This window comes from Acanthochromis polyacanthus, chromosome 1, assembly GCF_021347895.1.
Source record: "Acanthochromis polyacanthus isolate Apoly-LR-REF ecotype Palm Island chromosome 1, KAUST_Apoly_ChrSc, whole genome shotgun sequence".
In the NCBI taxonomy this organism is placed as follows: Eukaryota; Metazoa; Chordata; class Actinopteri; family Pomacentridae; genus Acanthochromis; species Acanthochromis polyacanthus.
In genome coordinates, this window is record NC_067113.1 from 60,640,313 (window position 1) to 60,662,021 (window position 21,709).

The 21,709-nt window shown below is 40.3% G+C and overlaps 1 protein-coding gene across 1 annotated transcript; it reads right to left on the reverse strand.

Moving 5' to 3' along the window:
- On the reverse strand, positions 1-20,830 carry csrp2 (cysteine and glycine-rich protein 2). Its single transcript, XM_022212363.2, has 6 exons — positions 20,705-20,830; positions 18,471-18,595; positions 10,486-10,654; positions 8,387-8,516; positions 4,358-4,451; positions 1-215 (listed from the first exon to the last, which is right to left on the reverse strand). Exons 2-6 carry the CDS (start codon positions 18,580-18,582, stop codon positions 139-141), a joined length of 582 nt encoding a protein of 193 aa, XP_022068055.1. The 5' UTR covers positions 18,583-18,595; positions 20,705-20,830; the 3' UTR covers positions 1-138.
- Between the last annotated feature and the right edge of the window lie 879 nt (positions 20,831-21,709).

A 21,709-nucleotide genomic window follows, 5' to 3' on the forward strand; every position in this document is an offset into this window, starting at 1 on the left:
TTGGTCTGTTCATGTTTTTATTCGTGTCGAGAGCACCTGTTTTAGAATAAAAACGACACAGAGGCAGGAAGGGCAAAGAAGGAGGCTGAGAAATGTTCGTGTTGGGTAGAGGAATGTAGAAAAGTGGTTGTCGGTGCATCACTGAGCGTGGACCAGAGCGCCGGCTCCTTGGCCGTAACCGACGCCTTTGGGCCCGAAGTTCTTGGCGTAGCACGCTGTGGAGGGAGAGAGGAAATGTTAGAGACATAGAAAACAACGCTTGAGAACCTGAAGCTGCAAGTTGATGTCAGGAAACTTTAGCTCAGCGGTCTGTGTTATGAGAAGTCGTAAGAGATATTCAAATCAGTCAGTTGGAGCTGTAAACACAGGTAGATATCATCTTATGTACGCTAAGTGTGTGTGATGGTTTGTTGCTATGTCTGTCTGTCATGTGGAGCTGGACAGGAAGTGTTTTCTCTGATACCTGAATGTCTCCTTATGTTTATCCCAAACCAAAAGAATGACCATAAAGTTGCTAACAGCACTGAAGACAATTCTCTGTCACTATAACAGACAACTTACACAAACCAAACGCTGCTGACCCGTTGTTCACATAAAAATATGTTTTATGCTTCAATTTTGAAAGGATTATTGCATTTGGAGAAGTGAAACCATGTGATTTTAAGGTAAACTGCACCTGAGGGGTTTACTGGGATGCAGGATTTGTGTGTGATTGAGGTTTGTTGGGCCCAAAGTCAAGAGTTTTCAGTTTCATGACAACCAGTTTGTTTCCTGACCGTATTCTCTATGAGTGATGCAGATTCTAAGCTCAGGATTAAACCTGTTCTTTACATCACTGAGCTCAGACGTGCAGTCAGAGGAGTGTTTCAGTGCTATGGCTAATAGCTTAGAAAATTGATTGGTCTATAGGACAATATTAAATCAATAATTTCACTCAGCTATAGCCAAAAACACAGTTACTTCCTCGCATCCTGCATTATTTGGCACAGTCAGACCTGAACGCACTTGTTTAAATGTTTTAAGTCTAAAGTTTAGGAGCTCTAATGTGCAGCTGTCAAAACAGAAATAAGCATAAATATCTTAGCTTTCATTATCTCTGATTGATTCACATTATCAGGGTTTGTCTAACCAGGCCAGGCTATGTTGAACTTGATTGGTTGTACTCGTGTTCTCAATACCACCTTTAAAAAAAAAAAAAAAGAGAGAAAAGTGGTAAGAGGAACAGCAAGTTTGACTGTTCTGAATGACTACTGGTTGTGTTGCTGTTCATGCATACAGCTGGTCACATCTTTACAGGTATGTTCTCGTGCCAAAAGGCCCTTTTCACATGCAACAGTAAATAGAACACCATGTTACCATCTGAATAATATTTGGGTCGCGTGTCACCAGAACCCTGAAACTGAGGCAGATAAATAGAGTTCTGGGATCATTTATTTGACCATACATGTGATAACAGGAAACTAAATCATGACTGATTAATAAGCTTTTCATTTTACAGCCCCTCTACTGTGCTAGCCTTCATAATTGAATGGGCTGCAATGTTTTCCAGGCTGCACAGTGGTCAGTGGTTAGCACTGTCACCCTGCAGCTAGAGGATCCCCAGTTCATGTCCCAGCCTTTCCAGGATCTTTCTGCATGTTTTCCCTACTGTACCTTGTAATAATGTCCCATTAGAAAGTCCTACTGACAGCTGCCCTGCTCTCTAGCTGCCTTGTAATTTCAGGCCTAACCAGCCAGAATAGCAAACACCTGTTAGTGTGTGAACTGTTCAGCTCACATCAACACGTTAGGTTTAAAATGACCTCACCATTTGACTTGTGGTAAAACAACGAGGTGTTAGGCTGTAACCCTCTGTGTGTCAGTACTGGATTAAAGAGATTTATGGATGATATTTAACAAAGATGTTAAATAATAAAAAGTTATTTACAATGAAGCCCGCAACTATTCATACCCCTTGAAATTTTTAACCTAAAGTTACTTTTAAAATTTAAATGTAAATAAAAGCTGAGAGCTATTTTTTTCCACAATGATGCCTCTTGTACATCATCTTATTATCTTCTGGGAAACATCTGTGTCATTTCCAATCAAAAGAAAACTTGCTGGTTGAATAAAAGCAACTGTAATTCAAAATGAGCTAGGGGTGTGAATAATTTTAGCTTGACTGTGTATAAAATATGGCTGATCTCTCTGCTGCAAACATGATGAACCAGGTCTGTCCACATCTGATGAGACGCAGCAACAGCTTCCAGATGTTGCTTAAACAGAGACAGGACGTCTCTGTTAGAGGACAGTGAGTCGTCCCAGACAAAACCACTGATTGATTGCAGCAGCGCAGTTTGGCCTGTTTGGTTTTCGAGCTGAGATGCAACATTCCTGCTCATCAGTGCAAGGTTTCATGATGACATTCAGCAAGCATCCATCTGCTGACGTGTGTGTGTGTGTGTGTGTGTGTGTGTTTATGCCTGTTTTCTATGCCTGTCTGTGTGCATCAGTGTGTGAGCGTCCTCTGTTTAGTCAAACCATCCGGCCTCGTTGTGCTGATGAGCAGAGAGGAGTCATTGTGGAGGTTGCAGATGTAGCTCCACATGACAGACCAACGCACCTAATGTGAAGTATCTCTCATCTGGGATTCCACCAATGACAGCAGACTGTGATGTTAAATAAAAGCCAGTTTATTCAGTTCTACTTTTGCTGATGACTGTAAAAAGTGACAAGAGCGGTTCACTGAATGGCAACAGTCAGCGTCTTTTCCAGCATTTGTTAATAACTGGTTAATCATTTTCACGAGCACTAATGCCAGTCACAGGACAAACAGGAGAGACAGTCAGCAGCTGTAAATGTTACCTGAATCTGAATCGCGTATGGAAATGTAATCTGTCTGCTTTGACTTGACACACCTCCTTCCTGTCTGCTGGCTGTGTTGCATCATCACTGTTTGGTTGACTACTTTAAGCTCTCAGTGTGTTTTCTTAAGGCAAGTTTTCTGAAGGCAATTATAAATGAAAAAGAACTTTACTAGGATTAAGAGTGTTAGAGTCCTGCTGGCAGCTTTGTTAAACTGTTAACAACATCTGCAGGCTAAAGTTCTGGGACATACACTATCATTCAAAAGTTTAAGTCACTTAGAAATGTCATTTTTTTTAAAAAGAAAAGCTGTTTTTTCAGTGAAGATAACATTAAATGAATGATAAATCCAGTCTAGACATTGTTAATGTGGTAAATGACTATTCTAGCTGGAAACGGCTGATTTTTAATGAAATATCTCCATAGGGGTACAGAGGAACATTTCCAGCAACAATCACTCCTGTGTTCTAATGCTACATTGTGTTAGCTAATGGTGTTGAAAGGCTCATTGATGATTAGAAAACCCTTGTGCAGTTATGTTAGCACATGAATAAAAGTGTGAGTTTTAATGGAAAACATGAAATTGTGTGGATGACCCCAGACTTTTGAACGGTAATGTAACATTTACTACAATCCCCATTCTAGTTTAGGAAGTTAGCATCTTAACTTTTGCTCAATAAAATAGTGACAAGTAAAGAACACACAGGAATAGTGATGTGTGGATCTGTTTGAGCAACTTATTTGTTTCTTTCACATATCCAAGGCTGTGTACCAACACCAGAATAGTTTCCAGCACACACAGAAGGTACAGCTACTGTCGTCGCCCATCAGGAGATAGGTACTCAATCTGGCGAATAAGTGTGTTGGATTAAAATGGCTGACTCTGCTAAAGTGAACTCCCGTTAATCCTGAAGGGGTGTGAATGTCGTCGCCAAATGTCATGACTATCTAACCTTTCAATCCCCAAAGCAACACTGCTAATGTTGCTAATGCTACTTAGTGGTCAAGGTCAATGGTTATCAAACGTCAGGATCAAGGATTTGGGAACATCACGAATCCAAATAAACGTGATTCCAGTCTCTGGGACATGAACGAAGAAAAACAGAACTGTAGATGTTCCCTGTCATGCTCAACCTTCTCTGGTGTTGATACCTGCAGTATCTGTCCATACTCAACTCTGACTTCCTGCCATCACCATTTACTTCACATTCAGTCAGTGGCTACACAGTATTCTAAACTTACAGCTTAATAATAGATGTTGATCTGTTTCAGAGGAGAGAATTCTTTGCTGCTGGATCACTCTGCAGCTGATTCATTGTTGCATGGTGGATTTATTCGACTCTCACTGCCAGCAAATGTGTTGGCAAAACAAACGTTGTTTCCCCTGCATTGTTCCTGGCTGGCTGTGAAATCTTTGTAATGACAGTAATCCACCAGAAAACCCAAAGCAGCGTCACAATCATTCCCTTGTAATGCTGTGATGAATCATCACGCATATTTCGCTTCATCTCACCTTTGCAGTAGATTTCTCCGTCTTTCTCGGTCTGGGTGGTCGACTCCAGGCTCTTGCCACATTTTGCACAGCGGAAACAGTTCTTATGCCACGGCTACGAAGAGAAGCAGAGAGAATTGGATTTTCATACCTGCTGTGGCAGCTGTTCATGTCTGTCCTCATACTTCTATGCCTGGCTGTCAAACTCATCTTAGTTCAGGCGCCAGTCCAATTTAATCACAAGTGGACCGGAGCAGTAAAATCACAGTAATAACCGGCAAATAACCCCACATTTTTCCTTTGTTTTAGTGAAGAAAAAATCAGATTTGAGGAACAATCTTTTTACAAATCATTATGAACAACCTGAAATTTGTTAAGAAAAATAAATTCAATTTCAGCAACATTCAGCCTCAGTTTGTCATTTACACATTAGAACTTACAGATCAGTGGATCTACAAAGGAACAAAACATTTAGTCGTAGGCATGTGGAATTGAACAATAGGGTATTTTACAGTAAGATCAGAATGATAAAAGTCAGGGTTAAAAAAAGACAAAAAACAACAAAAACAGGACAAAATATTACAAAAATGGGACAAAAAATGACAGAAACGAGAAACAAAATGACAAGAAATTAGATAAATGACACAAAACAAACAAAGCGGCAAACGATTAGACAAGAAAGTTACAAAGTGACAAAAAAATGGCCAAATGACAAAGATGAGACAAAAAATAACATAAATGACACAAGCGAGACAAAAAAATTACAAAAGCAGGAAACAAAAGGACAAAAAAAATAGACTAAAAACACAAGCAAGACAAAAAGGAAACACAAAATGATGAAATCAAGAGACAATAAGTCAGACAAAATAAGACAAAAAAATGACAAACTTTGACAAAAATGAAACGCAAAAGAACAATGAACAACCTAATATTTTACTTTATGATCAAAACAACGTGTCATGGTCGAGCATTCATTCTAAATTTACAGTTTCACAGATCTGTAATTTGCAGTTAATGTCTTCTCTGTAAGTTTTGCGCTTTACAAAGTCGTCCCACAGGCCGGTTTTGGACCACGGCCCGCATGTTTGACACCCCTGTTCTACACTATATCTTCTTGAAATTCTTAAGAGCTTGTACAATGTTAAAACAAAACTCAACTCCAGGTTTTTTCCTTTACTCCACAGATAATAATTGCACAGGTTCCTCATCATTTCCTTCATTAAATCCCATCAAAGCAGCTCGACTTTCCCACAGCCCGGGGCCGTCCTTAATGTCTTCATTATACAGAAAATGACAGGTCATGCTTTAGCCTGTGAGTGGAGTCTCTCCTCCCATTAGGAAGCCCATGAGCAGCTCTCTGCCTGATGACATCACCTGCTATAAATCAGCTTGAGTGAATCCATAAGCGATCAGCAACAGGAAACGCTCCACTCCCATTTTCAGAGGGAATAAAAATCCTCCCAACACGAATCCTCTCTCCTCTGCGGATGGATTTTCGTGGTAACAGCTGCTCTGAGACTCATTGATTCCCTTCTTCCGAACAAAACATCCTTCCAATACATCTGCAGAGCGCGGCCTTCATCTACTGTAAATCAGCACGTCAACAACATCTGCCAGAACTCCGGTACGAGATCAACGCCAGCTGTTAGGAAGCTCCCATCCAAACCCATGGAACGGCTTCAGTCACAAACAGGATTTGTGTTCTCTCATTAGCAGAGAGCACACCAAAGCTCCTGCATGTGGTTCAGCGCTGTGAGAACCATGTGTGATCAATCCAGTCAAACAAGTCCCTCCACTGTGGGCTGGGATGCAGATTGTGATCTTGCTCTGGGACGATGATCGAGAAACCGACGCTGTCAGGATCGGAGGCGTGCTTTCTTCTGGGGCTGTTCCTGCTGTAACTGTGTGTAATGATAGCTCTGTAAAGCTGAATGCATTCCACACTAGACTGATAAATTACAAGAGCATGAATTATTCTGAATTATACTCGGCAGCTTACGACGTGTGCAGCAGATGAAGTTGTGTCATTAGTGTGAACAAGACAAAGCGGCATAGAAATAGAGGAGGAGAGTCTGTGGCGTAAGATCAGATTCCCAGAGACTCGGCTGAGTTGTGGACTCTCCTTCAGCGTTGTTATGACGATAAATGAATTCTCAAATCACCCAAGCGTCGTAATTTTTGCTACTTGGCTAAACTAGTGAAAGCTAAATAGCCAACTTGGCAAATGTCCTGGCAGATGGCTCAATTTAAAAGTCGTTTCTTACGGTTGAAACACGTCCTTCTGGATTTATGCGGGTGCATTTATTACATCCAACACTGGACGTGAACAATGGTCCAAAACTGTAATGTCCAAATAATTACCATCCATTCATCATCACGCATCTAGAGCCTCGCCACACGGGCTAATAATTCACCCTTTTTGTCTTATTTTTGCAGTCGACTGGTTCTCAAAATCCCTTAACCTAGTTAGAACCACCAGAGCTGTAATTGTAGATCTTAGAGCTTATTAGAAATAAAAGTGAGCTTTGATGAAGGTATTGTTTATGCAGTTACAGTTATGATCCAGACGGCTACGTTCTGAGATGGACAAACATGCAACCAAGTGAACTGATTCCTTTAAACATCCATGAAGGTGTAACATTTGTCTACTGACTACCAGTCTTTTAGAGATCCATCTTCTACAGTGTAGAACTCATGAGTGTTTACATTATAAAGGTCACTGATAATGTTTAAGGAATAGAAGTATTTAACAGAGCACCTTATTTCGCTGATTCTCTACAAACAAGGTGGCAAGTATGAAGTTAGTGCAACTCATTGAGCCCCAACAGCCACATATGTGGGGCATTCATGGGTTGATGTATCATGGTATTACCAAACAGAAAAGATAAACAACGTAGCAATCCAAAATGTGTTCATATTAAAGGGGAACTTTGTTTTTTTTTCAACCTGGGGTCTGTTTTCATGTCATTTCATACATGTGAGTGATGCAGAAATGAATTTTCGACATAGCTCCACTATTTAGCCAGGCAGGCAGCTTAGCAGCTCAGCTAGCAGCTCAGCTAGTGAAAAGTATGGGGCAACTGGCCCCCCCACGTCAAAGTCCGCCCTAACGTGCTTTTTTCCCCACACTGACCGGCTCAGATAGTCTCAACGAGTGTCCCACAACATACTAGAGATGAGAAGTGAACGAAAACCTCCACATTACCTGGCGATCGCTCTTTGTTGTGGTCTGTATCCAAATCTCAGGACGCTAGAAAGCAAATCTCCTTCTGAAATCATGCGAGAGCTCGCGATAGCTCGCGATAGCTCGCGCTAAAACCGGTGTTTTGGCCCAAGCTATCGCGCGATTTCGGAACGAGATTTGCTTTCTAGCGTCCTGAGATTTGGATACAAACCACAACAAAGAGCGATCGCCAGGTAATGTGGAGGTTTTCGTTCACTTCTCATCTCTAGTATGTTGTGGTTGAGACTATCATTGAGACTATCTGAGCCGGTCAGTGTGGGAAAAAAGCATGTTAGGGCAGACTTTGACGTGGGGGGCCAGTTGCCCCATACTTTTCACTAGCCGAGCTGCTAGCTGAGCTGCTAAGCTGCCTGCCTGGCTAAATACTGGAGCTATGTCGAAAATTCATTTCTCCATCACTCACATGTATGAAATGACATGAAAACAGACCCCAGGTTGAAAAAAAACAAAGTTCCCCTTTAATGGCTTATAAATGACCTATAAAGCATTGGTTCATTGTGTATTATTCATTAAGCTGTTAACATCACTTAAAAACAGGTGCCAACATCTAGACATTTTCTTTTCAGAAGTAAAAACATGTCATCTGTTCATTGAGCTTCTTACACTTTGGAGTGGACTGTTTGGACAAAACAAAGCTCTGACATATTGGAATGGACATTTTTCAATCTATGTAAACACTATTCTATTAATTATACAGCATGATAAATAATAAAATGAAAGGACTGATCAGCTGTTGTCATTCATCAACAGTGTGAAAGTCGGGGGTGTGAACAGCCCCTAAACCATGCTTCAGGTAAAACTCTCACCTTCCCGGCACCCATGATCTTCTCAGCTGCATAGACTGAGTCTCCACACCGAGCACATTTCTCTGAACCTCCAAACTTCTGGGCAAATTTGGACGGGTTGGGGTTGGTGGTGGGTCTGTGAGTGTGAGTCCTAAAGGAGATAAAAGAAGAAATAACGACTATCTCAGAACAAAATTCACCCAAGAAATAGCACTCAGGTTATCATTCATATCGCTGAAATCTCTAACTCAAGCATTGTAGTCAACTAAACACTTAATTGTATCAACTGAAAGCTCTTCTCTGATTATACTTTTTTTTTTTTATTACTGTGTAAAATCCTGTTAATTCTATAGTGGAAATAAATAGATGATAACAGGAGCTTGGCTCTAGAGTTACATAAACATTCTCTGGTACTTTGTGTTCTTAAGAAAACATTTACTAGTATTAGACCAAGTCTGACCCAAAACACTGACATCTACAGTAATGAATACCTGCAGAGTATGACTCAATTAAGTGTGATTTAAACATTAATGTATGTCTTAATTAATACATATACAGAAAAACAACTTCATAAATTATTGCCAGAATGGAAAGAGACTAACAATCTATTCTCAGTCAGTGCTGGGAAAGGGAGAAGGGCACCCTGGGGCCTCAGAGCAGTGCTTATCGGAGGGTGACTGCCAGCTCCAGTGGCCCCTGAATGAAGCCTTTGTGGTGGAGGACAGAGAGCAGGGTGAGCTGGACCCTTGTGGTTATATAATAAACTCTTTCATAACTATGATCACCTGATGTCTGGGGCAGGATAAACTCTCTGGATGGCTGTGCGTGGGGATGTGTTGCTGTGTTTGTTTTGGGTGGGTTTACGTCATGCTATAAGGTCACACATGTAAACTAAGAGGTTCATTCTCAGATATCTAAACAGCTGTAGCTTTACAATGAGGGTCCAGAAAGTGAATCCATTCCAGTCGAGGGCTTCTTTCCGTTAGAGAGCAATGATCCTGATCTGTTAGGTTATGTATTTTGCTCTTAATCATTACTCTGAATCTTTTTCCCTCCTGGATCTAAGCTGTTCACCAAACCGGCTGGGAAATGATTCAGCCAAGCTGGGTTTGATAAAGAGGAAGACTGTTCGCCAATATTCCCGTCAAGGTTTCTTTCCTCTCTAATGGCTTTGTGGTTCAGGCAGTGAGCAACAGAATGGGACGCGGGATAAAGCAAAGGGTTATATACACAGTTTTAACATTAACACAAGCCTTATGTGCTTGGTGTGCTGCTAAAACGTCCTACATCTAATCTGTAACTGACCTGACAAACAGCAAACATCACGAATAAAGCATATGTTACTACTGACACTTGTAAACCACATAGATGTTTACTCTGTTGCTCTGGACCTCTAGTCTCCTGTAGGTGGTTTAAAAGGCCTAAAACTAGGTTGCAATAAAAATTTAGTTACAGGGCAGCCTCTTAAAGCAGCGGGCCACCCAGCACTCACCAAGATCCACCTACCTACCTACCTACTGCCTGTTTTTGTCAACCATTTTGAATCTAAGTGGAATGGTTTGTGCTTTTGGAGACAACCTGAAGTTTGGTAAAATGCTGAAATCAGTGGCCTCGGCAACCTCGCTGCAGCTCTTTTCTAACTGTGCCTAGTGAATGATCCTTTGAAACATTTCAAGATCTCATTTGTATTGTAATGAAGCTATAAAAATGTAAAACTCAGTTGAATTTAAAGCAGTTTCACAGCCACTGGAAGCACTGCAGGGACTTTACTGTTCAATTGGTTCTAAATTTGCACATCTTTAGACACTTTCCACTCCACTGCCATTAGATGAAAACTCTACAGTGGTTGAATGGACACAGCCTGGATGAGGACATTGAGAACCGCTGATGGAACACAACCCTGAACAGCAGCATATACAGGAAAATGAACGACAGCATTGACATCACTGCACACGATGTCATGATGTCTATATTAAGCTGTGACTTGTGTTAGCTTTACGTCATAACTTAACATGGAGCCAAAGGTTATCTGATGGATACTTGATCACGATCAGTCACAGCTGCAGGAAGGACTTTACAGATTTGTGCAGAACAGCGTTATGTACAAAAGCCCAGCTTACTCTTCAGGTTTGATTCCGAGCCGCTCTCCTCGGTCCATGTTGAGTGTTCCCGCTCCCTGTCCGTAGCCGTAGCCTTTAGGGCCGTATTTCTTCCCGTAGCACGACTTGCAGTAGATCTCCTGATCGTGAATAGCCAGTGTGGTGCTGTCTAAACCTTTCCTGCAGACCACTGAGGAAAGACAAAGAAGGGGAAGTTTTACAGGATGAATGATGCTGTAAAATTTGAAAAAAATGTAAAAAATGTAAGTGTGCCTGCAGCTTCAAATCTGCATGTGAAGCATTCGAAAAACTGGAAAGAGAAAAGCAGCCGGCATGAAAGGCAACTACTAAAATAATCATAAATGGATGGTTAAATGGGAAATGTTGAAGTTCAGGAAGAGGGTTCAGATGAAGTCAAACATCACAGGAGTTTAAATGTCAGCGAGTGTGAGTGAGAAATGTAGCTGGATGGGTCATTTAAAGTCCTGCTGGAACTGTAAGTGCTCAAAGGAGATCTGTGTGTGAACAATGAATCTGATGTTCTGACATAAGCTGAAGTTTTTCATTGTTCTTTAAAGATGGGTGCAGTGGTTTGCCCTTATGAGTCTCAACTTGCTGGTTGGCTGGGGCCTCACTGGTTGGAGTTTGCATGTTTGTCTTCAGCCTTTGCAGGATTTCACTTGTCTTATTCTCAAAAGACATGCAGGTTAATTTGTGACTCTAAACTGACCCTGTGATATCCTCTTGCCCAAAGTAAGCCTGTAAACTGAGTCCAACTGACACTTCACAATCCTTCAGGTTTAGTCTTCTTTGACTAAAGCGAAACAAACAAAAAACTCCTTGAAATCTATAAGATCCTTCAACTTCCAGTGTCCACACGCAATGTATTCTTGCAACAGCTTTCTTGCTCAATTTGTCACTTATACTTCAACTAAATACTGATTCTATGCATGAAGTGAAACTTTAACTTAATTGTGAGTATCTTATTAAAGAACATTTTATAAAACACCATATGAAAATTATTTTTTAAAAAATCCACCTCAGCTTCTTTTAGAATTTCAAACTATTTCAATGTCTTAACTGCAAATTTTCGTTCAAAAGTTTGGGATCACTTAGAAATGACCTTATTTTTGAAAGAAAAGCTGTTTTTTTAATAAAGATAACATGATCATAAATCCAGCCTAGACATTGTTAATGTTGTAAATGACTATTCTAGCTGGAAACAGCTGATTTTTAATGGAATATCAGGGTTCTCACCAGGATTTTTTTACAGTGTAACAGCAGGTCCTCCCGCACGCTCATGCGCAATAGCCTTCATTAAAGCTCACGAGCGGCCGGCCCAGATGTCAGCCAATGAGCGTCACGCAGATGCTCCAAATGCTCCTGATTTAGGTCACTATTCACCATACATGGCATCACGGAAACAACCGAGACATGCTAATTGTAACCCCGAGATTGGAAGCGACTCTTAATTTTAGACGGGAACGGGTCAATCGACAGGAAAGTACGGCTGAGGTGGGGAGACATAACTTAACCCAGAGGAAAATTTTACTGCTCAAAGCTTGCTCTTCTACAGCTCAGGAGACAAATTTGAGATTCTCATGTCAGCCTCATTTTAGTTTCTATTTTGTCTAAAGGTTTCTCATACGTTTCTCCTAAAATTCATTAGGAGAAATAGGTGAGACAGGATAATTAGAGGGAGTCATACTTGAGACTTGTGGGAGATACCTTGCTAATCTCAATACAGTGTTTTTAATGGCTCCTTTATTTCTCCTCTGGAAAAGAAAATGAACAATAGTGGAGCAATATGTGAGACTCACTCACACCTCCTCATGAGCACAACAGACTCGGACTCAAACCCCAGCCTTCTGGACAGGAGACAGCCACTCTACCCACTGAGCTATGCCACCCTATGCATATATTAATCTGCACACACACACCTTACAAATGCTGCAACAAATAAGAAGTTGCCAGGATACAGCCTAAACATCTTGAGGCACTTATAATAATACACACGTGGACAAAATTGTTGGTACCCCTCAGTTAAAGAAGGAAAAACCCACAATTCTCACTGAAATCACTTGAAACTCACAAAAGTAACAATAAATAAAAATTTATTGAAAATTAAATAATCAAAAACAGCCATTACTTTTGAATTGTTGATTAACATAATTATTTAAAAAAACAAACTAATGAAACAGGCCTGGACAAAAATGATGGTACCTCTATAAAAGATTGAAAACTATTTGACCAGAGTGACATGATTAACTCAGGTGTGTCATTTAATTGACATCACAGGTGTTTCCAAACTCATAATCAGTCAGTCTGCCTATTTAAAGGGAGACAAATAGTCACCCTGCTGTTTGGTGAAAAGGTGTGTACCACACTGAACATGGACAACAGAAAGCGAAGGAGAGAATTGTCCCAGGACATCCGAAAAAAATTATAGACAAACATCTTAAAGGTAAAGGCTATAAGACCATCTCTAAACAGCTTGAAGTTCCTGTGACAACAGTGGCTCATATTATTCAGAAGTTCAAGACCCACGGGACAGTAGCCAACCTCCCTGGACGTGGCCGCAAGAGGAAAATTGATGACAAATTGAAGAGATGGATCGTTGGAATTGTATCCAAAGAGCCCAGAGCAACCTCCAAAGAAATTAAAGGTGAACTCCAAGGCCAAGGTACATCAGTTTCAGATCGCACCATTCGTCGTTGTTTGAGCCAAAGTGGACTTCATGGGAGACGACCAAGGAGGACACCACTGCTGAAAAAAACTCATAAAAAAGCGAGACTGGAATTTGCAAAAATGCATGTTGACAAGCCACAAAGCTTCTGGGAGAATGTCCTTTGGACAGGTGAGACCAAACTGGAGCTTTTTGGTAAGGCACATCAACTCTATGTTCATAGACTCAAAAACCAAGCATACGAAGAAAAGAACACTGTCCCTATGGTGAAACATGGAGGAGGCTCAGTAATGTTTTGGGGCTGCTTTGCTGCATCTGGCACAGGGTGTCTTGAAAGTGTGCAAGGTACGATGAAATCTGAAGACTATCAAGGCATTCTGCAGAGAAATGTGCTGCCTAGTGTCAGAAAGCTTGGTCTCAGTCGCAGGTCATGGGTCTTCCAACAGGACAACGATCCAAAACACACAGCCAAAAACACCCAAGAATGGCTGAGAGAAAAGCGTTGGACTATTCTAAAGTGGCCTTCTATGAGCCCAGATCTGAATCCCATTGAACATATGTGGAAGGAGCTGAAACATGCCATTTGGAGAAGACACCCATCAAACCTGAGACAACTGGAGCTGTTTGCTCATGAGGAGTGGGCCACAATACCTGTTGACAGCTGCAGAACGCTCATTGACAAATACAGAAATCGTTTAATTGCAGTGATTGCCTCAAAAGGTTGTGCAACAAAATATTAAGTTATGGGTACCATCATTTTTGTCCAGCCCCATTTCATTAGTTTGTTTTTTTTTAAATAATTATGTTAATCAACAATTCAAAAGTGATGGCTGATTTTGATTATTTAATTTTTAATAAATTTTTATTTATTGTTACTTTTGTGAGTTTCAAGTGATTTCAGTGAGAATTGTGGGTTTTTCCTTCTTTAACTGAGGGGTACCAACAATTTTGCCCACGTGTGTATATGGTGACTTCAATCATGTCATCCTCTCCTCCCACTTGACTGGATTTATCATTCTAAACACCACGGATCATCCACTCATAATATCGTGATGGGCCTCTCTCTTGACTGCAGGACGGAGAGATATAGAAGATCTTTGTATCCACAGCGATCAGCCTTTATAATTCTATAGCAAATAGCAGATGAGCTGACAGACAAATGAATTTCCCTTTTGGGATGAATAAAGTAATCTGAATCTTTATTAATTAATTTTAAAAAATATCATGTGGATTACAATAAAGTCAACATGATAGATGATTAAAAACAACAAAACGTTGATCTGAGTCTGAGAATTCAATGAGCGCTTGTGGAGATCTCTTCATTTGTTCTGTCTGAGCTTAGTACGAGATGCATGAACTGAAGGTGGGATGAGAACAGATTGAGTTCTTAGACAGAGCTCTCTGATTTCTCTGCCTGAGATCACAACGAGACAGAAAAGTTGAGAAACTCTGAGAATTATATGAGAGCTTGTTGAGATCTCTTCTGAAACTTCAAAGGAGACTAAACTGAGATTTAATGCATCTTATTGCTCAGGAGAAAAAAATGAGACACAGGAGAAATAAGCCTTAGTCTCAGTTTGGTGTCACACAGATCTCAAAGTTGTCTCGGAGAAGTAAATGAGACATTTTTGAGATCTCTTTTTGAATTTTCTTTTCCTCTGGGAACGTAGCTAGGCACCCAGTCGATAAAAACAAACGCACATGGCGTTATCTGTCAAAATAACAGCGTAGCGGCTCTAATCACAGCGTAATCTTTTAAATTGACAGCGTAACGGCCCGTGACGCTGTCGTAATGGGCAGTTACGCTGAAATGCGCTGGCGAGAACCCTGAATATCTCCATAGGGGTACAGAGGAACATTTCCAGCAACCATCACTCCTGTGTTCTAATGCTACATTGTGTTAGCTAATGGTGTTGAAAGGCTCATTGATGATTAGAAAACCCTTGTGCAGTTATGTTAGGACATTAATAAAAGTGTGAGTTTTCATGGAAAACATGAAATTGTCTGGATGAGCCCAAACTTTTGAATGGTAGTGTAGACTGTACATGGTTCATGTAAATTGTTGCTATCATATAAGATATTTAATTCCACATCCCCGAGCTACTCGAGAAGATGCAATCCTTAATCATTCATCTCAAATACAATTACCATCTTTTTGTGTCTCTCGTCTATGTCTCCTTTCTTTCTGTCTTCAGTTGTGATGTTTTTGTTGGTCTTTGGGATTTTTTCTGTCATTTTTCATTTGTTCATAAGTATTTTAAGTCTAAATTTTATGTTTCTGCCATTTTTAGCAACAATTTCATCGCCACAACTCATGCTAATCAGTATTGGATTTATTAAATTCTGACAACGTGCAGTAGCTGCTTAAGAATTGCAATTTTTTGTTAGCTTTTCACTTAGTAAAGAGTGTTTTGTCTGAAAAAACCAAAGCACTGCAGCTGCTTCAGACTGGCCACTTATGCACATGCTGGATGCTGGGATTACTTGAATACGTCGCACAAAGGCTGTTACTGTGTGACTGTCTGATACTGGTTTAAAGTTTCACACAACCAGCAGGAAAAATGTGTCCATTCAAGTCTCTGATCTCCCAGCCAACACTCAAAATGAAAAGTGTTAGCGGCTTGTTAGAGGACTTCCGTAGGTCCCACTAAATGTCTCCTGAAGCCTGACATTTCCTCCTCATGCACCTTTGTCCCAACTGCTATTGTTTCTCTGGGTTTTTGTCACAGTATTTTCAACTCTCCTCCACTAACATCATTAATCTTCACGTGTTTCCACAGGCACCGACTGCAAACAAATATCAAAGACAAAGTGACAGATGGTACACATAGAGTCACATGAGGTTCAGCATAAAGCTGCCTTTCACACAGACATTAAAAGAGGTGAATGTCACAGAATGTCAAATTGAGAAACTGGAGGAAAGGGCGAAGAATTCAAAGACACTAAGTCCCCTAGCTCATCTTCTCCTGGATGGGAGAGTGAGACAAAGCTGCCTTTGTAGCAGAACCACTCGAAAAATAAACTCATCTTTTGTGGCTCGGATTGTTTAGGTCTTCTCTTGATAGCAGCTCAGTGAAATCCTGGTCTGTGTGCGAGCTCTTCGCTGGAACATCTTCCCTGACATTTCAAGGATCGAGGTTCAGGATCAGGACAAGCCGCCTACCCGTCCAACAAACGGACAATAATGCAGCGTGAACTCAACAACCAGTGACCAGTGTTAGAAATGTCAGCGCTCTTTGATGAGCCACGAAGGTGAAACTGAGTTCAAGAGCTTTTCTCCCGACTCTGTGGCTTCTCTGCCTGATCTTACACGGCTCTCTTCAGATTTGGACACCACATTCCACATAATAAATAATATGTTCAGGCTGATGCAATATCTGCTGCTGGCAGGCCCGAGATCTCTGTATTTAATGTAAAAGCTATTGAAATATGCTAAAAGGGGTTTTCCTGCATAGTGGAATGTTTGATGTCCTCCCTCTCTAAAGTGGTTTAAGCCACCCCCCAAAGGAAGATCACCATTTTTTTTTTTAAAATGAGAATGAAAAAAAAAATCAATTCAGTTTTTAAATCAGATTTGCTAATTGAGGTTTCATTTTCTCAAGCATAATGAACAGATTTGTTTATGAAATGCTCAGAAATAACAAGGAAATTCATAGATTTCTGTCAAATGAGGTAACAGACATATTACCTGCTTACTGTCTTACCTCTTAAAGAACCACTCTGACCAACCCCGCCTGATAAAACGTCTCATCTGATTAAAACCAGCTACTTCTTAGAAATGATACAACAAATGTGATTGTTAAAAGTTCATTTGACATTTAAGAGCTGACCTTTTTAGTACAATAAGTTCACAGTGCTCTTTTCAGATTTATTATGTTTTATATAAACCTCACATGCCATTGCTTCTTTGAGGAAGAGCTTTAAAAACAGTCACCGATGCAACAACGCCACATGACAGCATCGTCAATATGAAGGAACACTCCAGCTGTTTAGTGTCGCACTTTGGTAATTTTTTACAACATGTCCGAGATGTCCTGACTTTTCTGTTACTGACAAACGCATAAATAGCTGCAGGCACCATGGATGTGAACTTCTTGTTATTTGCTTTGAGTCTGAGTGCAGCAGATTGGTGTGTATGTATTCCACTCATGCACACTTCTGTTCAAAAGCTTGGGGTCACATAGAAATGTCCTCATTCTTGAAAGAAATGCATTGTTTTTTCAATGAAGATAACACGTGGTAAATGACTGTTCTAGCTGGAAACGGCTGATTTTTAATGGAATATCTCCATAGGGGTACAGAGGAACATTTCCAGCAACCATCACTCCTGTGTTCTAATGCTACATTGTGTTAGCTAATGGTGTTGAAAGGCTCATTGATCATTAGAAAACCCTTTTGCGGTTTATCTTAGCACATGAATAAAAGTGTGAGTTTTCATAGAAAACATGAAATTTCCTGGGTGAGCCCAAACTTTTGAATGGCAGTGCATGTTACTGCCAAGCATACGCACTGCAGAGTCCAACTGTGGTGGACTTTGGCAGATGACAAAATTTCCATCACTTGGCGGAGTACTCCAAGATGTGGAAAGTATAACACTGTACTAAGCTCCAGTATCACAGGACCTTACCTTTCCAATAAAACAGGTGCCTGGACCATCCATCTCTGTAAATAAATGCTCACATTCTTCAAACTCAGTGTCCACAGTTGTATTTCAAAAAAACTGGAGTCTCTAAGCGCATGCTAAGGATTATTTTTTCAGATGTTAGAAAGCTCCCGTAGAGGCACAGAAGAAATAATCTATTTTCACAGGCTGACAAGGATTTCCAATCCCTCGACATGTAAAATCCATTGAATAACATTTTAACCAGAAACCAAATAAAAAAAGATTAGAAATTCAGTTGCTGCCTGAGCTGAAAACCATCCATCCATGCATTATCTATACACGCTTAATCCTCATTAGGTTTGTGGAGGACTGGAGTCTATCCCAGCTGACTTAAAGTGAAGGTAGGGGACATCCTGGACAGGTCACCAGTCCATCACAGGGCTACATGTAGAGACAAACAATCACATTCACATTCACACCTACAGACAATTTAGAACCACCAATTAACCTCAGCATGTTTTTTACTGTGGGAGGAAGCCAGAGAACCAGGAGAAAACCCACACATGCACGGGGAGAACATGTAAACTCCATGCAGAAAGATCCCAGGAAGTTCTGGGATGCAAACTAGGGATCTTCTAGCTGCAAGATGACAGTGCAAGCCACCAAGCTACTGTGCAGCATGTAGTGTATAGTGTGTAGGGGTAGGTGTGTACTTACTGCAGAGAAAACAGCATTTGTGGAAACTCTTCCCGTCACACTGCACCTCCTCGGCGTGGTAAACTGTTCCACGGCACGCTGCACATTTGTTGCCTCCTCCCCAGTTTGGCATTGTGTGTTTGTTTCTAGGAAGACACAGAGAGACAATACGAGAGAGTGAAACATCATGTCTGACCTCCTCTTCTTGCTTTCATATGTCCTCCTTTAAACATTGGGAAAAAAATAGATTTTAACCTGCTTAAAAAAAACAAAAAAACAAAAACAGGATAGCTGTGAAGTCCAGCAACACCCTTCTTCATTAATATGCATTTCACACCCATGTGGAGGAGGCACCAGAAGGAAACAGGCATCCTACTCATTGTTGTGAAGGTTAATTGCTGGTGTCATACCTTTTCATTAAAGTTTATGGTTGTTATAATATCTGCAGAACTTCTAAACACAGATTAGAGCTGAAAACCACTGTTCTAGGCCACAACTGCCACCCAGCACAAACAAGGTCAGCCTAAACAACGGGGCAGACTAATACCCAGAGGAATGTTTGTGGGACGCCGTGCTTTAAGGCTTTTGTTGTCTGACACGCTGTGGCTGCAGGACGCAAAAACCAAACTGGACGGAGGAAGTGTGAGAGTGAAGTAAACACTGTTCTGTCACCACACAGAGCCCACATGACGCACACAGTAACTCCCTGACTCACATGTACATCTGCCTGTAATTGCAGACTCACTCCCAGCTTTAAAATGTGTCAGGAGGGCGTTGATGTGCGTCCAAAAGAGACAAATATACCGCAAAGCAAGGCTGCTGTGAGATCATACATTGGAAACTGAAATTAAAAGGTGCTGTGACTCTTAATTAATTGAAAAGAAAACATAACACACTCGAAACCATAAATCTTGCCTGTTACTTAGAGGTCCTCCCAGTTGGATTAGAGACTTCAGAACAGGCTTGAGCATGAAGGAGGATCTAAAGACCACTAACATTACCCTTAAATTTACCTCAGGGGCTGGGTGTGATGAGACGGTTGGTGCTGAAGTGTGCAGTTGATGTGAACTTTGATAGAAAGACCAGTCAATTTTTGGTTCAGTGACTTTATATCTGGCAATTTTCACCCAGTAGTCAGTATTTGTCCCCACAAAAGAATGTGAAACAGCTCTTAGATCATGGTTGGACACTAAAATGTTCCACTGCATAAATACTAATGAAACTTTATTATCACTGAACTCTGAGTGAGGGTGAGTCACTGCACCTTTTGAAAGGGAAACTCTGGAATTCATTAATGCCTTTGTATGAACCTGTAATGTGATTTTAACTAGATTTTCTCTTGTCACATACGTACGATCGTCCAGACACATTGCTAACTCTTGAAACCATGTTGAACCAATAGACACAGCTGGAGCAAGTGTATTAGCTGAATGTAAATGGTAACTGTTGAATTAAACTGATGCCTTTAATTCTAGGGGAGTGTAAATACGTACTGCTCTGCCAGTGGCTGTAAGTTATAAATTTGTCAGTTAACATCATAAATTTATCTTAATAAGTTCAAAGTTTTAAGGGTTTATTAAGAAACATGTTTCCCTTTTATTATGAAATCTAATAAAATACATAGATAAATAAAGGCAATCGACTGCAATAGAGAGCTAGCTATAATGAGATAATCCTTGATTATAGGCTACTGTTTAAGTGTTTGTTTTTTTTGCTCGGACATGAGGGTACACTTACATTTACATCACAACAGAAAAACAAATAAAAACTACGCCAGGTATAACTACACATTTCCAACATTGTAAACGTGTATTTTTGGCTATAGTGCTAACTATCAGTCACTGTTGAATCCGTTTGCGTGTTTTTTTAACTAGCTAATGACAAGCTACTAACTTTGCCAAGCTACCTGCAAAGTTTAATACTAACAAACTACTGTTAAATTTCGTTTCTTCTAGGCAAAAAATGTCCCAAACAACCCAGTGTATCTCAGTTATTACTAAAACAAATATAATTTTGCAGTACAGAGAAGAAAGTTAATTTAGCAAGAATTTGGTGCTAAAGTAACTGCGCAAAAACTACAAAGCTAGCATAAAACAGGTTAAAAACAAATAAACATATTAGCTCTAAATCAGACTGCAGACAGCAGCATGATAAATTAAATATATATTCAGTCAGTAAAGATATTCAATCTGTTTGATTTGTCAGTAAAACAGTCGTAAATGTGGAAAAGCAGCCCTCACTTCTATAAAAGTTACCTTAAACGTTAAAAGGCAGACGGGCTCCAGATGTGAGATGGCAGAGCTCCAGCTCGGTGTTAGCAGCGGATCCAGACAGTTCCTCGGCAGCAGACTTTACTAAACTGATGCTCTGATGCCACATACTCTGAATATTTACTGTGGAAGGAGGCGTTTCAGGGGGCGTGAACTCAACACTGCTGCCTTCAGTTGCAGTAGGAAAAATTTAAATTCACGTTGGTCTTGAATCTACGTGCAAAAAGAGAGGACACCGAATTACTGTAGTATTCCTAAATACCAAGGAGAGTATGACACTGTTGTTTATTCAGCAGTTTAGCCTAATTTTACCTTAAAGTAGAGAAATAAGATCAACCGTACAGATTTACTTGACTAATTTAAATATTGAGGTTAAGACCATACAATGTTATTTTTATGGTGTGGATTTACCTGAGTCATTTAAATATTAAGGTTTGAAAAACCACAAGATCATATTAATTATTCAGCCGGTGGAGTGCTGTGGCGATCAGCGTACCTTTGTCCGTCTGTTAGCATGTCTGTGCGCAACATTACTCAAAACCGGAGTAATGGATTTCCATGAAATTTTCAGGGAAGGTAAGAAATGGCACAAGGACCAAGTGATTAGATTTTGGCAATATGCGGCTTATAGTCTGGATCTAAGGATTTGTGAAAGATTTCTGTATCATTGAGAGATAGCATCACAGCCTCACTGTAACCATGACAACAAGTGAACACTGCTGCCTGCTGACAATCAAATGATTGTGATTCTACTACAAATTAACTTATGTGGACTTATTGGGACTTATCCGTCGGAAATGATGCAACGACTGATCAACCTCTTGTTACTACTGTAACTTACTGTAGTAAATTTTAAGGCTATATTATGGTATTATTAATCACTTAAATTGACCAGACTAATCTAAATAATAAGGCTAAGATCCTACTGTATCAATAATTTTGGAGACTAATTTGACTATTTTCTAACTAGGAAATGAGGAAAATCCTGTC